The sequence below is a fragment of the Ascaphus truei genome, chromosome 1, assembly GCF_040206685.1.
Source record: "Ascaphus truei isolate aAscTru1 chromosome 1, aAscTru1.hap1, whole genome shotgun sequence".
NCBI lineage: Eukaryota > Metazoa > Chordata > Amphibia > Anura > Ascaphidae > Ascaphus > Ascaphus truei.
In genome coordinates, this window is record NC_134483.1 from 3,216,663 (window position 1) to 3,233,776 (window position 17,114).

Here is a 17,114-nt window from a genome sequence, read left to right on the forward strand (position 1 = left end):
TTGGCACAAGTAAGAGGGCTGGGCTACTGGAAAGGGGGAATAAATGTAATTATTGCGAGTAATTATATGGGTGCACCTGCGGTGATGGAGTAAAAACGGTCATACCGCTCCATCCATGAATTATTCATTTATAGGTTAGTGTAACATTGCTGTACCCAATGGGCATGCCAAACGGATTTACTCTCGTCTCCAGGGATGGACCGGGAACTTGTATGTGCTTTATTTCCCTTGTGTCTCCTCAAGGATCTTACAAGAATAAAATTAAACCAGTGAGGCTCATATTGATGATATACAGGGGCGAGAAAAAGCTTGTGACCCCCTTAGGATTTTCAGATATTTCACATATTTCAAACCGAAAATGTTATTAGATTTTAATCTAAGTTCTAATAATAGATAAAGATTATCTGATCAAACAAATGACCCAAAACCCCTAATGGAAGAGTCAATCTTAGGAGAAACGTCAAATAAAAGGGGGCCATGGCATGGGAAGCCAGGTATATCCACACTATGGCCCTCACCTGTTCATTCTTGTGTAAGATTGATACTGATAGTAATCAGTGCAGTCACAGGATAAGAAGAAGAGAGCCCTGTATTGGCGCACACCTTACAAAAGGATAAAAGAATCGAGTTTAAGAAGTAACCTTTATTGATACTGTAATAAAATAAAGAGGCAGTCTGGATAGATAGTGTCTTGTAACTCACTAGAAAAACAGCGCAGACTGTATATAATCCAATGCTGTCACAGTGAGTACATATACTGTTGTCCGACAACCAAGTGTTGAGAAAATGTTAAAAACCAAAGGTTAAAGAAAGAACTTCGGCGCTACTGCACATGACCGACTCAAGGAAACTCCCGGATGATCTTCCACCAACTTTATTAACAATACACACTAGGGCTACACCACGATCTCCCCCTCTACGCGTTTCACCCTCTAGGATAGGGCTTCGTCTCGGAGTGGGGAGACGCGGTGTCTGCCTGGAATTTAAACTTAAAAAGCCCACGAAAACGGGCAAACATGTTAACCCTTTCGTGTACAATTGCCACACACCGTATCTTCATTGTTACTGAGGTATATCAATCATGAATGGTAGTATCATACAAGCCCTAAAAAAATCACCATTAGAATAAACATTTCTTTGCACATTCCTTTGCACCCAGCACACAATTTAACCTCTTCTCAACTATGGTGGATGTTTTTAAATTCACACGTAAAGTAACCCTTAAACGATTTTTTTCCTCCAGGATTGGGAATCAAAATGCAATGTTACCCATTTTTGATGTTAACCCAGTTATCCCGATTCCCTTAGGTTTCCAGGACCATTGCCATCAGCAGGACCTGACTGATCTCTTTAATGAAAACAACACGATTGATGACCCCATAGAATTTTTGGGTAGTACTAACTCAGGTTTTAAAAAGAAGTCGCTGTTCTACCCTTCCCATATGAAGGGACAGTACATCGATATTTTTCAAAAAGGTATAGAAAGAGATCTTTCGCTCCTTGCTAAGGGTATAGGAGCTAGGGGATTTTAGCGGGACAATTTAACAGTAGAACAAAGGGCAGCCATGAAATCACTTGCTGATAACGATCTTATTCTTATTAGAAAAGCTGATAAAGGGGGCGCAACAAATACTATACACAAAAGACACTAGATGGCGCTCAACACTTATAAACAAACATGCAGTGATTAAAGTGATACTATAATAATATACAACATAAAGTGCAATGAGTGTTATAGGAAAAAACTCAAACCCTGAATGGACTGTTTCAATTGTCCACAAGAAAGCACAATATAGAGGAAATCAGGGGAGCATCATTACCTATAGGAAAAAATAAATACAACCATAGTGCAAAACGTGATAACAAAATACACTAAAATGGCAGATCTCTCTCAAGAGAAAAAAGACGCTAGATGGTAACACTGTAACCACAGGCTAGCGGCAAGGAGCAGGAGGAAAGTGCGTCCAGGACAGAGACACAGAGTCAAAAGATAAAATGCCAAACTTTATTCGACAATGATAAAATTGGAGGCTTACGAGATATCAGATGTTTAACAGCATTGGTGTATGGTAAAGTTGTTCGCCGAGTCGCGTTCTCGGAATCCCCGTACACTGCTGCCGCATCCACCGATCTCCGACCTCCGACCTGCTGGAGCCGATACGTCACATCCGGTTCTTTCAAATCTAATGGAAGACGCCACCGGAGCTTCACAGCACAGTCACTCCTGATGAAGCCGTCATCACGCACGGCGAAATGCATAGAGCGTAACCCCCCAGTGTTAGATCCAGAGGGAGAGACTGCTGTGAAGCTCCGGTGGCGTCTTCCATTAGATTTGAAAGAACCGGATGTGACGTATCGGCTCCAGCAGGTCGGAGGTCGGAGATCGGTGGATGCGGCAGCAGTGTACGGGGATTCCGAGAACGCGACTCGGCGAACAACTTTACCATACACCAATGCTGTTAAACATCTGATTTCTCGTAAGCCTCCAATTTTATCATTGTCGGATAAAGTTTGGCATTTTATCTTTTGACTCTGTGTCTCTGTCCTGGACGCACTTTCCTCCTGCTCCTTGCCGCTAGTCTGTGGTTACAGTGTTACCATCTAGCGTCTTTTTTCTCTTGAGAGAGATCTGCCATTTTAGTGTATTTTGTTATCACGTTTTGCACTATGGTTGTATTTATTTTTTCCTATAGGTAATGATGCTCCCCTGATTTCCTCTATAAAGGGGGCGCAACAGTTGTACTCGACAGGGACTACTATATTGCAGAGGCCCAGCGGCAACTTGGCGATCCAGAGGCTTATCAGGCTCTTGGCAGCGATCTGACCCCTCAATTTCGCAGAGAGTTTGCGGATCTCATGGAGGAAGGTGAGATTTTACATGTTCTCGCACCCAATGAGCGGGACTTCCTCACCACTCCAGATCCCATCACTCCTATTTTTCATCACCTTCCCAAAATTCACAAAACACTCACTTCACCCCCAGGTAGACCCATTATTTCCAGCATCGGAACCCTGGGTGAGCACCTTTCCCAATACATAGATCACTTTTTACAGCCACGAGTCCATTCCCTAGCTTCACATATTATAGACACTAAGCATGTTTTAGCACTTTTAGCACCTTTCACTTGGCATTCACACTACATCTGGGTCACCCTGGATGTAGCTTCTTTATATAACATTATCAAACACGAACACGGCCTCACAGCCATTGAATTTTTTCTTCACAACCATTCGTCTCTTTCCCCGGCACACATAGCTTTTCTTTTGGATAGTATTAGGCTAAGGCCCCGCTCCCTCTGTCAGCGCTCCCGCACTGCAGACAGGCGGGGCGCTGACAGACACAGACCGCGATATGCGGTCTGTAGGGAGCGGGAGCCGTAGCGGGAGGGGGGTGGGAGTGGGAGGCTTGAGCAGGAGGGGGGGGGCGTGGCTTGACCGGAGGGATCCGCTACTCTCCCCCCCCCCCTCCCTCCACGGCTCGGGCTGGAGCTGCTGATTGAAGGTAAATAAAGCAACACACACACACAGGCACACACAGGCACTCATACACACGCACGCAGGCACACACACACACACGCAGGCACTCATACACACACACACAGGCACACACATACACACACACACAGACAGGCACTCACGCACTCACGCACTCAGGCACACACACATACACACAGACACGCACTCACGCTGCTTTCACTCCACACTCCTCCCCGCTCCCCGAAGCCTCTCCTCCTCCCGAAGCCTCCCCTCCCCATTGGATCACAGCCACACCACGTGACGCGTCGACGCTAGGGATTTCAATTCTCTTGTATCCCATAGCGTCTGACGCGTCACAGCGTGTAGTGAGCTGTGCAGCCAGGGGGGACCGGGACCGGCTCGGGAGGATTCCCCTTCTGGTGGGGAACTCTCGTGTGCCGCCCGCGCCGCCGGGCGCAGCGGGTCCCAGCCCTTAGATTTTCACTCACGCACAATTATTTTCTCTTTGACCGGCAGTTTTATCTCCAAACACGTGGGACTGCCATGGGGACTTCGTTTGCCCCCTCCTACGCCAACCTCTTTATGGGTTGGTGGGAGATGTCCCACGTGTTTGGAGATTCAAATCCATTCAGGCATCATGCGCTATATTGATGACCTAATTATGATCTGGAGTGGTGGGGAAGAAGAGCTTCTAAAGTTTTTGGAATACCTGGCAGAGAACACACTTAACTTGAGTTTCACCCATGTATTTGACAAACATCAAATCCAGTTTTTAGATCTCAATTTATATATTGATATTGAGAATAAAATCCAATCTGATATCTTCAGAAAAGAAAATGCCAGGAATTCATTACTTTATGCTAAAAGTTGCCATGCGCGTCCTCTGGTCAGAGGCATCCCAAAGGGACAGTTCCTGCGTTTACGTCGGAATTGTTCCTCACTGGAGGCCTTTGTCCTTAGGGCGGGCGAGATGAGGGAGAGATTCCTGTCAAGGGGGTACGATAAAAAGGACCTAGATCTAGCCTATCACACAGCTCTTGGTACAGACAGAGAGATGCTTATTAATATGAGTTCAAGTCGAGCTGGCCAGGGTACACCGGTCGAGAACACTGAAGCGCCTTACTTTATCACGAATTACAGTGAACAAGCTAATTGCATTAAAGCGATAATACATAAACATTGGGCTACATTATCTCTAGACCCTTTAATACGCAATATGGTCTGTGCAGGCCCAAGGGTAGTTTTTCGCAAAGCGGTTACATTAGGCAATTTTTTGTCACCTAGCATGTTAAAACCGATGATGCAAAAGAAAAATAGATTGTCTTTATTTCCCAAGCTACTGGGCTCATTCAAATGTGGCCATTGCAAAATATGCCCAAATATGAACAAAGCAACACATTTTACCAACCGTGATGAAACACGCCGATTCCAGATAAAATCATTTATGTCATGTCAGACAAACTTTGTGGTGTATTTATTAAAATGCGGATGTAATAAGCAATATGTGGGGTTAACTAGCAGAGCCCTGAAGATTCACATCTTAGAACACTTGAGACTCATTAAAAACCATGACATGATGCACCCGGTATCGTTACATTTTAACACTTGTCCATTGGGTTCTGTGGATACTTTACAATGTTTGGCCATTGAGCATATTGCATTACCTCCTCGCGGAGGGGATCGGATTAAGATCTTGCATCAGCGAGAGGCGCATTGGATTTTTGTATTAAATACCCTACAACCAAATGGACTTAATGTGGAATGGGATCTGCGTTGTTTCTTGTAAGATTAGGTACTGTTTTTCTTGGGATTTGACTGTGTCTTTGTATTTTTTAATCAATAATTAGGAGTATTCAGTTTATTTTATTTTATTATAGAAGAAGTGCAATGTATCTTCCGCTTATGTTTCCTCATTTCTCCCCCCCCCCTTCCCTTTTCCTCCCCCCCCTTACTCCATCCCCCCTCACTCCTTTCCCCACCCTCACCCCCTCCCTCTCCCCCTCCACCCCCCCTCCCTCTCTTCCTTTCTTTTATTATTGTTTCCCAGAATGATTTACTATTCAATGATAATCAGCATCATTTTAGCCTTTATAGTTAATTATGTGAATTGTATTTATAAATGCTTTTGCACCATAACAAATGCTTTTGCACAATAGAATAGGGTTGGAGCTGTATTTATGAGTATAATATTGATTTTAGGAATACAGTATGACTTTGAATTGTTGTTAGCAATTTTTTAATATACCTTCATGACATTGCCTGGCTTTAGGATGAGCCCAATATAGAAATGTTTATTCTAATGGTGATTTTTTTAGGGCTTGTATGATACTACCATTCATGATTGATATACCTCAGTAACAATGAAGATACGGTGTGTGGCAATTGTACACGAAAGGGTTAACACGTTTGCCCGTTTTCGCGGGCTTTTTTAAGTTTAAAGGTCAGGCAGACACCGCGTCTCCCCACTCCGAGACGAAGCCCTATCCTATAGGGTGAAACGCGTAGAGGGGGAGATCGTGGTGTAGCCCTAGTGTGTGTTGTTAATAAAGTTGGTTGAAGATCATCTGGGAGTTTCCTTGAGTCGGTCATGCGCAGTAGCGCCGAAGTTCTTTCTTTCTCCTGACACTCACGGACGGCGGCACGCAGGAGCGGTGGAGGTGAGCAGGTCCCAGACCGGAGATGCAGCATAGGTAAGGATTTGACATCCCCCTGCACCGGTCAACTCAGTGGCCACGCTGAGCTCCCTCACACTTGGCTCCATTGACTTTGACACCATAGGTGCAATTGCTGTTACACGGAAGCGCAAGACAGTCTTTTGGCATTTAAAAACCAAAGGTTGTCTGTGTACCTCAGGATGTATACATATAAGTGTATATATAAATCAGTATTCCTCCTCTATCTATTAAACTACCACTTCTGGGGACTATTGCCAGGAATGATGCCTTTGGCAGTGTAACAGTAGACTAGGTCTTTTAACACATTTATATTTTTGGGATCATTCAACAAGCAAAACAAGGTAGTGAAATAAAATGGGGTTTATTTGGATAAAACCTCGGAAATACAACAAAACACAAAACACAGAAATATACACACTTACTGGGATCTTGGGGTTGAGATCTAGATTTTCCTAGGTGCAGAGCACCTGCTTGCAAGGGCTTACCCTGATCGGAACCTTATTCCGGACATCCTGGCCGAGATTCAGCAGAAAATCATGACAGGGACCTAGTCCCCATAGTCCTGGAACTGTTTTCAGCAAGAAATCCTGACCGCGAGCGCTACTTCGATTTGTAGAACTTGGCCGCAAAAGTCGGGACTTGGTCTCTGCAGGGCAGGCTTTTCTAGCTTCAATACGAAGCCGGTTGCTCTGCTATTTTGAACAGCAACTTTGAAAAGCCCGCCCTAGCTTCATCGGCTCAATTCCCAGGATGGTCTTGCTCTCTGACTCGGCCATCTCCTTACATACATACTATCCTTAGCATGGAGGTAGGAGGAGCGACCAATCAGAGTGTGGGAATTCCTCTCCGCCAGCCAATAGAAATAGGGGCTCATCCTTTGGCTGACGTCAGAGGAGGAGGCGTGCCAAGCCGGCTCGAAAAGCCATGTGAGCGGGAAATATGATTTAGCCAATGGGAGAAGCACCTACGAGCTTTATCTCCCCCGGCTAACTCATTGCCACCCGCTGGGCAGGCTCCACCAAGTCTAGCAGATACAAAAAGTATCCCCACAGGGTGCCCTTTGTTAACCGGACTTGGCAATTTGCCCTTCCTCACCCACCAAACGGTCTTCTCACCTATGGACATCCTCTCCTCTTTGAACTACGGACGTTGCAAAAAACAAACAAAGATGCCCAAAGCTACTTCATTTGTGACAAAAAATACACAGTGCAATACCTATATTCTCTAGAAAAAGTGTCATTCAGTTTAAACCTTTGGCTAAAGTGCCTTAAGCCTTCTGCCACTTCAAGGCATTACAGTTAGCAGGTCCTACCACTCCCTGAGTTAAAAGTCTTATTTACCTCTATAATTAGGGGAAGAATGATCAAACATTGGATCTGTCGTAACCCAGCAAAATGAAACTGACCTGCCAACTTGAAAAGTGGGGTGGGGCAAGCTTAAACCTTGGGGAGAGGGGCCACTACCATCCCATAAGCAACTGAGACCAGGTGCACACAATTAACAAAATACACAGATTCCCAACAAGCTCTGGAAACCCCAAACATTACCACATAATATATATATGCATATAAGTATCAAAAGGAGTGCTAGTGGGCGTGGCTAAATGTATACAACAAAAAACAAAAATGCCCAAAGTTACTTCCAATGTGACAAAAATACACAGTGCAATACCTATATATCTCTTGTAAAAAGGGTCATTTATTTTAACCCTTTGGCCAAAAGCGTCTTAAGCCTGCTGCCACTTACAAGGCATGACCGTAGCAGGTCCTAACACTCACCTGGGTTAAAATTCTTATTTACCTGTATAATTACAGGAAGAATGATCACATTGGATCTGTCGTAACCTGGCAAAATGAAACTGACCTGCCAATTTGAAAAGTGGGGAGGGGCGAGCTTAAACTTTGGGGGGAGGGGCCACTATCCTCCCAAAAACAGCTGAGACCAGCTGCACATATATATGTATATATATATATTTTTTTTTTTATTTTTTTAAACATTGTATGTCCCTGTGTCTAGGGGCAATCACATTGGACCTTTGGCCCGTCACTCCGCCTCAGGCCAATGAGATGGCTCCCTTGGCCCACCCGCCCCTGCACACCTCTCATTGGCCGGTGTGGTCTAACAGAATATACACACACATATGTCTCACCCCTCTGGATTGCCCGCCACCCCCCACGGCTCTCATTGGCCGGTGCGCTCTAACCCAGGGGTCCCCAACCCCTGGCCACAAAGCTGCTGCTGCTGCCTGAGGTGAGGAATTGCTACTGCTGGAGGGGGGTGTGTTTGACCCCCCCAGCTCCGTTTTTGACCCCCCCAGCTCCGTTTTTGACCCCCTCAAGCACCGTTTTTGACCCCACCCCAGCTCCATTTTTGACCCCCCCCAGCTCTGTTTTTGACCCCCCCCCCCAGCTCTGTTTTTGACCCCTCCCCCAGCTCCGTTTTTGACCCCTCCCCCAGCTTCGTTTTTGACCCCTCCCCCAGCTCCGTTTTTGACCCCCCCCCCCCCAGCTCCCCCAGCTCCGTTTTTGACCCCCCCAGCTCCCCCAGCTCCGTTTTTGACCCCCCCAGCTCCTTTTGATCCCCCCCAGCTCCGTTTTTGACCCCCCAGCTCCGTTTTTGACCCCTCCCCCCCACTCTGCCTTTCCCCCCCTCCCCCTCTGCCTTCCCCCCTTCTGCCTTCCCCCCCTCCCCTGCCTTCCCCCCGTCCCTTGCCTTCCCCCCGTCCCCTGCCTCCCCCCCCGCCCCTGCCCCTGCCTTCCCCCCCCCGCCCCTGCCTTCCCCCCCGCGCCCCTGCCTTCCCCCCCAGCCCCTGCCTTCCCCCCCAGCCCCTGCCTTCCCCCCCCACCCCTGCCTTCCCCCGCACCCCTGCCTTCCCCCCCCGCCCCTGCCTTCCCCCCCCCCCGCCCCTGCCTACCCCCCGCCCCTGCCTTCCCCCCGCCCCTGCCTTTCACCCCCCTCCTGCCCCTACCTTTCATCCCCCTCCCGCCCCTGCCTTTCATCCCTCTCCCGCCCCTGCCTTTCATCCCCCTCCCGCCCCTGCCTTTCACCCCCCTCCCGCCCCTGTCTTTCATCCCCCTCCCGCCCCTGCCTTTCACCCCCCTCCTGCCCCTGCCTTTCACCCCCCTCCCGCCCCTGCCTTTCACCCCCCTCCCGCCCCTGCCTTTCACCCGCCCTCCCGCCTCTGCCTTTACCCACCCGCCGCACTCCCACCTCTGCCTTTGACCCACTCGCCGCCCACACGCCCGCTGCCCTCCCGCCTTTCACCCACCCACCGCCCGCACTCCCGCCGCCTCCCGCACTCCCGCCGCCTCCCGCCTCTGCCTTTCAGCCACCCGCCGCCTCACACCCCTGCACCCCACAGCTGCCGCCCTCACTCAACAGATACCTGCCGCCTCTCACCCACCCGCCACACTCGACACACACCCGCCGCCTCCCGCCCCTACACACCGACATCACTGACTAGCCGCCGCACTCACTCAGCACCCACCCGGCGCCTCCCGCCTCACACCCACCCGCCACACTCGCACCCCTACGCACCGACATCACTGACCAGCCGCCGCACGCACTCACCAGACACCCGCCGCCTCACACCCTAGCGGGAGTCCCACCCACAGCCAGCACTCACTACCCACCCGCCACCTGTACTGAACACCCACCCGACGCCTCACACCCTAGCGGGACACACACCTCACATTTTTACATCACTTATGTCACCAAAATATACATTGTACTGTGGCGTGTTTACAATAAACCATTTTTAAACAACATTGTATTACATTTTCTTCCATGTTTCTTTTCAACTATTTATAAATAATAATACCTATTACGGATTTACATCCCGGGCAACGCCGGGAATATCAGCTAGTATATATATATAATAGCTGTCCCATTGACTGGTGAAAAAAGTGTAAAAGCCCTGAAGGGGTTAAATAAAGCATGATAATAAAACTTACACATATATATCTCTCTGTCAGCCTTACACATTCATCTACCATGCAATGCATTAACGGGTGTGCCGTGACGTGGCATGCAGGCTTACACATTCACCTACCACGCAATGCATTAACGGGTGTGCCGTGACGTGGCATGCAGGCTTACACATTCACCTACCACGCAATGCATTAACGGGTGTGCCTTGCCGTGGCATGCAGGCTTACACATTCACCTACCACGCAATGCATTAACGGGTGTGCCCTGACGTGGCACGCAGGCTTACACATTCACCTACCACGCAATGCATTAACGGGTGTGCCCTGACGTGGCACGCAGGCTTACACATTCACCTACCATGCAATGCATTAACGGGTGTGCCCTGACGTGGCATGCAGGCTTACACATTCACCTACCACGCAATGCATTAACGGGTGTGCCGTGACGTGGCATGCAGGCTTACACATTCACCTACCACGCAATGCATTAACGGGTGTGCCGTGACGTGGCATGCAGGCTTACACATTCACCTACCACGCAATGCATTAACGGGTGTGCCCTGACGTGGCATGCAGGCTTACACATTCACCTACCACGCAATGCATTAACGGGTGTGCCCTGACGTGGCATGCAGCCTTACACATTCACCTACCATGCAATGCATTAACGGGTGTGCCTTGCCGTGGCATGCAGGCTTACACATTCACCTACCACGCAATGCATTAACGGGTGTGCCCTGACGTGGCATGCAGGCTTACACATTCACCTACCATGCAATGCATTAACGGGTGTGCCCTGACGTGGCATGCAGGCTTACACATTCACCTACCATTCAATGCATTAACGGGTGTGCCCTGACGTGGCATGCAGGCTTACACATTCACCTACCACGCAATGCATTAACGGGTGTGCCGTGACGTGGCATGCAGGCTTACACATTCACCTACCACGCAATGCATTAACGGGTGTGCCCTGACGTGGCATGCAGGCTTACACATTCACCTACCATTCAATGCATTAACGGGTGTGCCCTGACGTGGCATGCAGGCTTACACATTCACCTACCACGCAATGCATTAACGGGTGTGCCGTGACGTGGCATGCAGGCTTACACATTCACCTACCACGCAATGCATTAACGGGTGTGCCCTGACGTGGCATGCAGGCTTACACATTCACCTACCATTCAATGCATTAACGGGTGTGCCTTGCCGTGGCATGCAGGCTTACACATTCACCTACCATGCAATGCATTAACGGGTGTGCCCTGACGTGGCATGCAGGCTTACAAATGCTTTGGCCAAAGGGTTTAACAAAATACCCTTTTTCATGAGATTATTATTTTATTTTAGCCTAATTGGTAGGAGCGCAGGAATCGTTCTTTTTGTTTTTCAACATGTATTATGTCTGGTCCCTGGCTTATGGTGCTTATGTAGCTATCGGGGATCCCCGTGGTTTCAGGGGTAACCAGAGGGCTTAACCTTTATTAGATTGCCTGGTTACCCCCTCCTGTCACAGAAAGTGGTATCAAATGTCTCTGGAGTGAGTATAGAGGAGAGGTGGTAAGGGAGAGGAGTACCTATGATTAGTATGGTTTCAGAGGGTCTGAAGCTCTATACATCATAGGGAACCCTCTTTTAGAATGGTTAAACTCTATTCATGTATCATTTTGTAAGGTGTTCGCCGCTACTGGTGTTTTTCTTTCTCACCCTATGCCTGCACAGATCTCACTCGCTATCAACTGGTTGAGCAAGGTATCCCTCACCCTTTTATTTCTTTGCAAGATCTTTGAGGAAAGACAAGGGAGAAAAAGCATATGCAAATTCCTGGACCATCCATGGAAAGGAGAGGGCATCCATTCGCCATGCCCTTTGGGTCCAGCCCTGGGATACAAAGCTATGAATTTGCACTGAGAATTGAGTGGCAAATAAATCTGCCTCTAACCTCCTGGCTATTTCTTCCAGGAGAAGGGACTTGCGCCTCTTGAGACATGTTATTCTGAGGATTACCTTTTGGTGAGTGCAGCCACTATTGTGTTTGTCTCTCCTGGAACCAACATTGCTTAGAGATATATCTGTCTTTACAGATCTCAAGGCCAGACTTTTTATGTTAGATGCAAAGAGATATGGAGCCAGGGCCTCAACTCTTATTGATATAGGACACTGTTATTATTATATCTGAAAGAGCTTCCAGAAGAGGACAAGGGGAAGAGACAGAAGAGTCCATCATTGAGGTCTGCCTTTGACAGCTGATCTAGACAGATTAGAGCTGACCAGGTTGAGATACATGTTCACAAAGAACACACTTGATTAAAAAATATGTATATTTGTAAATTAATACAAAATAAAGAATAACAGAGGTACAAAATTATATTGAAAGTATCCCCAAAAGTGAGTAATAGAAAACCTTACTGAGGCTAACACACATGCAGGTAGAAAACAAAATTAAACAGCAGACTAAAAATTGTTAAACGTACAGTGCAAACAATAAGACTTGTACAAAGACACACACAAGCGCAGCATCATCTGTGATTTCCTTACCTCAATGTTATGTCAAAAATGCCATTTATGGCACTTAGTTAGTTAGTGCATGAACCTAAATGTATGTCATTGAACCAGTATGGCCATCTGTTTTCTTACATGGGTTTTCTATACCAGAATAAGTTGTTTTTTTCCCCCTAACCTTACAAATTCTAGTTCCTAAAATAAAGAGTAATGTCACCAAATCTTTAGGTGGATAATTGATTCAATCTGCAATTCACACAATGAATACTCATGTAGGCAACACCCCGTTCTGGCATTAATAAAACACGCAGCTGAAACTTGATAGGGACAGGGACAAAAGCAGGAAGTGCGGGGAGAAGTCTGTGTACGATGAGGAGAGTTGGCAGAATAAGAAGAACCCATATTATGGGGCACACGCAGAAAGTTATACCTTACCTGCCATGGCCCGGCACCGGCTGCCAATCTTTGGAGTTGAAGTTCTTCTATTCTCTGCGGGTTCTTTCAACGTTTTCACATTCTCGTACATCTCCCAATCTTCTGCCTCCCTCTCCTGGGCGACTTCTGGGGCGAGGGAGGAATTTGTTACATTTAGAACTTTTTTAATGGGTTTTAAATGTCAGAGATAATAAAGTTATTCCGGTGCCATTCCTTTGCACGGCTTTAATCCCACACTTGCATCCTAGTGCATTTTTAGGACAAAATGTTAATTAGATTAAATAAAACAATCCTATCATTTTTCCTTTTGATACGTCCAAATTTGAATGTATTAAGGGATGGATAATCACTGGGGTATTATGCAAGGAGGATAAAAAGGAAAAATAAAGCTGTGCATTAAAGCACCTACAGTATATATATCAGCTGAAGGGGATGATCGGGCTGTATTGGCTGAAATTGAAGCATTCAAGTCCATATAGAATAAGCCCCTAAATAAATTGGAAGAAAAAGTGACTATAGTTTTAGCAAAAGATAATTTGAATTTTATTAATAAACACAGAGGACTACATTGGTGATGAATTAGTATAGTTATTAAGCATTTTATGATGAGCTGTTGCTTCAAACTTAAGAAATGAACATTATGAACCAGAACAGCTGAAGTTGCGATTTCAATTCTCAATAAAAAGTTTGCATTGCACAATAATATTAGTACAGATAAAGCTCGTGGCGCACTGTTATTCCCGATAGTAATGCAGCACAATAATATTAGTACAGATAAAGCTCGTGGCGCACTGTTATTCCCGATAGTAATGCAGCACAATAATATTAGTACAGATAAAGCTCGTGGCGCACTGTTATTCCCGATAGTAATGTAGCACAATAATATTAGTACAGATAAAGCTCGTGGCGCACTGTTATTCCCGATAGTAATGCAGCACATTATTTGGGGGCATTTGATATTATTAACAACATTAAAAGTATTTTGATGCCTACAAAGTTTTTTTTAATGTTTATAACAGTAACAATAAAAAATATCTATGCCAGGCCTACCAAAAATACAGCAAGAAACTGCTGTTTACACAGAATATCATTAATAAATGAACATGAAGGTCACAATGACTAAAAGGATCATACTGGGGAATGTAGATGCACTTTCACATGACTTGTAGACGTCACAGAAGTCCTTATTTAGGATGGGATTCTATGCAGATTTGCCCGTTGGCGGAAGCTTTAAGCAGCGTGACACGCAGAGGGGTTACCTTGGTGGGGGGGGTCTTTCGGTGGTGGTCTCACGAACCTCAGGTCAGCGTAGGTTACAGCATCAGCCATCTCTGCCCAAGTGGACGAGCCAGCAGCTCTGAATAAAGTGCGTGTCTGATCAAAAGAGGAAGCAAATAACTGAGGGACGCACGATGAGTGAGGAAGAAGAAGAGGGGAATTACGTGCAGATGGGCTCAGTCAGGCAAGAATTTGCTGTAAATGTCATGTTATTTCCCAGTCCGTGGCCCACATTTAACCCTTCAGCCCTGCGCAGCCAGAAAATGACCTCATGCTGAGATGTAAGTGAGACGGGGGATTTTGCAGTTAGCTGCGACCGTGGCGATTCACACGGCTAGCACACGGAAAGTCACATTGTGATGAGAGGCTCATTTAGATTTGTTTACATTAGAATAAAGGTGTCTGAGAGGGGATATGATAACTATATACATATCCCTTAAAGTGGGGAGATGAGATGCCACCAGCAGCAGAGGAAAGGGTTCTTTACCGTACGGGCACTTACAGTGTGGGATTCCATACCCGTGGAGACTGTGATGGCAGATACAATAGATATCTTCAAGATACAATAGATATCTTCAAGATACAATAGATATCTTCAAAAAAAGTTTGGACGTCTTTCTAGAAAGGAAAGGTATACAGGGATATACCTAATCTGTAAACATGGGAGGGATGTTGATCCCGGGAGAAATCTCATTGCTATTATTTGGAATAATGAAGGAATTTATGTTTCTCATGAGACAGCATTGGATGATGCGTCACTGGTTTTTCTTTGCTTGGGTTCTTCTGGATCAATACAAATATAGGATAAAGTATCAGTCATCTAAATTTAGCATAGGTTGAATGGATGTCTGCTTATTTTTAACCTCAACTACTATGTAACTGTCAGGAATCGGCGTTCTCCTCGCTTCCCACACAGAGCACTCCCTCTCCGCAGGGAGCCCCTGGACACACAAAACAATCCTGCCTTACCGGCCTCCACGGCTCCTCGCCCCTGCCGCCGTCGCGGGATCACTCCCCTCGGCGATTCCTCTGCTCAGCGCCGGGCGCGCCCACGCCCTCCTGCACGCACACCTGCACGCACGCCAGCCTCAGACGTTATGTGCATGCATTCCCAGCTTACAGAGCACACGCCTAACAGAGCACTTTTAACCACTGCTCCTGCAGCGAGGCGTCGCCCCCAAGCATCACACAGTTCCATGCAAATCAATGACTACACTCAGCTGGGCTGTAACACCTCCCTCCTATCAGGGAGGACTCCTTGCAGTCCTCTAGGCCTGCCCCCTTTTCCCATTGGCCTGTCCAGCTTTATTATGCCTGTGCTTCCCATCACTCGTCACTCGACATAGTCTCTGTATGGAAGTACTTCTGGATTCTCTCAGTGTTTTCACCGGTTCTGATGCAGCTCGTACGACTACCCACTCTGGCTCTCGATCTCGGCACCCCTTGGACAACGCTCACTCTGGTAACCCCTTGAACACGGCTTGGACTACGACCTATCTCCATTCTCCACTCCCTGACCTCAGCAAGGCATTCATCACTCTATCTCTACAACCGGTACCGGCAAGTATTGTCTACCTTACTACACCTGGCCTGGCAACGCTTCATACCACACTCCGGACACGCTCCCTTTGCTGCGGGTGCGTGTATTACCACTTCCCCCTTCAGCTCAGGGGATGGGTCTGGTCTGCGGGCAGCACCGGCGTAACATTATGTCGAGCCCACAAGACGCAGACCAGACCGAACTACAGCAGTTTCTCTCTAATCTGTTCAGCAAAACCAGACCATGGCGGATCAAATTGTGGCACTTACACTCCAGGTCGCAGTACTCTTAGACAGGGTACCGACCGCGACCCCGCCAGATGTAAGACCCCACTCCGCAAGCGCAGTTAGCAGCTCAGATGTAAGGATTCCTCCCCCCAATACTTATGCAGATGAACCGCAAGATTGTAGGGGTTTCCTAAATCAGTGTGAGGTGCAGTTTGAAATGGCCCCCCATCTCTACAATACTGATCGCAAGAAGGTAGCCTACATTTATAACCTCCTCACTGGCAGCGCCCTGGCTTGGGCTTCCCCGGTTTGGGAGCGACGTTCTGACCTTACCCAAGATTACCCGGCATTTAAAGCCGAGTTTCAACGGGTATTCGATTCCCCCGCTCGTCGGGAGATGGCATCTGTTTCTCTCCTCCAGATCACTCAGGGACGGCGAATGGTGACGCAGTATGCTGTGGAATTCCGGACTCTAGCAGCCGAGACTAACTGGGGAGAAGAGGCACTCGTCTCCGTATTCTGGCAAGGCCTGGCAGATCCCATCAAGGACGAACTCTCTCGCCAATCCAGGCCGGATCAACTGGAGGTCCTGATTGATTTGGCCGTCCAAGTGGATCAACGCATCCAGGTACGCCGCTCAGAGCGTCAGCACACTCGCTTCCATAACTTTCAAGTTCCGTTCCCCAGTACTCTCAGCAGCACTCCTGCTCCCCCAAGTACTACCACACCTCTTCTTCCTGCACTGGAGTTGCCAGAGCCAATGCAATTGGGGGTACAACGCATCCGCACACCGATACGGCAGTTCCGCCACACCGAGGGTTTGTGTTTCTACTGCGGATCCATGGAACATCTGGTTCGGGAGTGTCCACTGTGTCTGGGAAACGGGAACACCCAGTGAGTACAGAGGGGCTCTCTCTGGGTGTAATGTCCCCACGTCCCCTTTCTAAAGGTGAACTCCCTAAGAAACTTACTTTTCCAGTCTTCCTTTCAGGCGATAAGTTCAAGACTTCTACCGCCGCTTTCATTTACTCAGGAGCTGGAAGAAACT

The 17,114-nt window shown here is 47.5% G+C and overlaps 1 protein-coding gene across 2 annotated transcripts in view; it reads right to left on the minus strand.

The window, feature by feature from the left end:
* The window catches only part of CD72 (CD72 molecule), a 122,195-nt gene extending 107,795 nt beyond the window's left edge, over window positions 1-14,400 (minus strand). Inside the window, exons 1-2 of one of the 2 annotated variants that reach the window (XM_075575298.1) lie at window positions 14,319-14,394; window positions 13,022-13,147 (exon numbers count right to left, since the gene is read on the minus strand). In XM_075575298.1, the coding sequence (XP_075431413.1) occupies window positions 13,022-13,112 (91 nt within the window). In that variant the 5' untranslated portion in view covers window positions 13,113-13,147; window positions 14,319-14,394. Of the gene's footprint in view, window positions 1-13,021; window positions 13,148-14,280 lie in introns of both variants that reach the window. The other variant, XM_075575290.1, reaches the window with a different exon arrangement.
* Window positions 14,401-17,114: the final 2,714 nt, after the last annotated feature.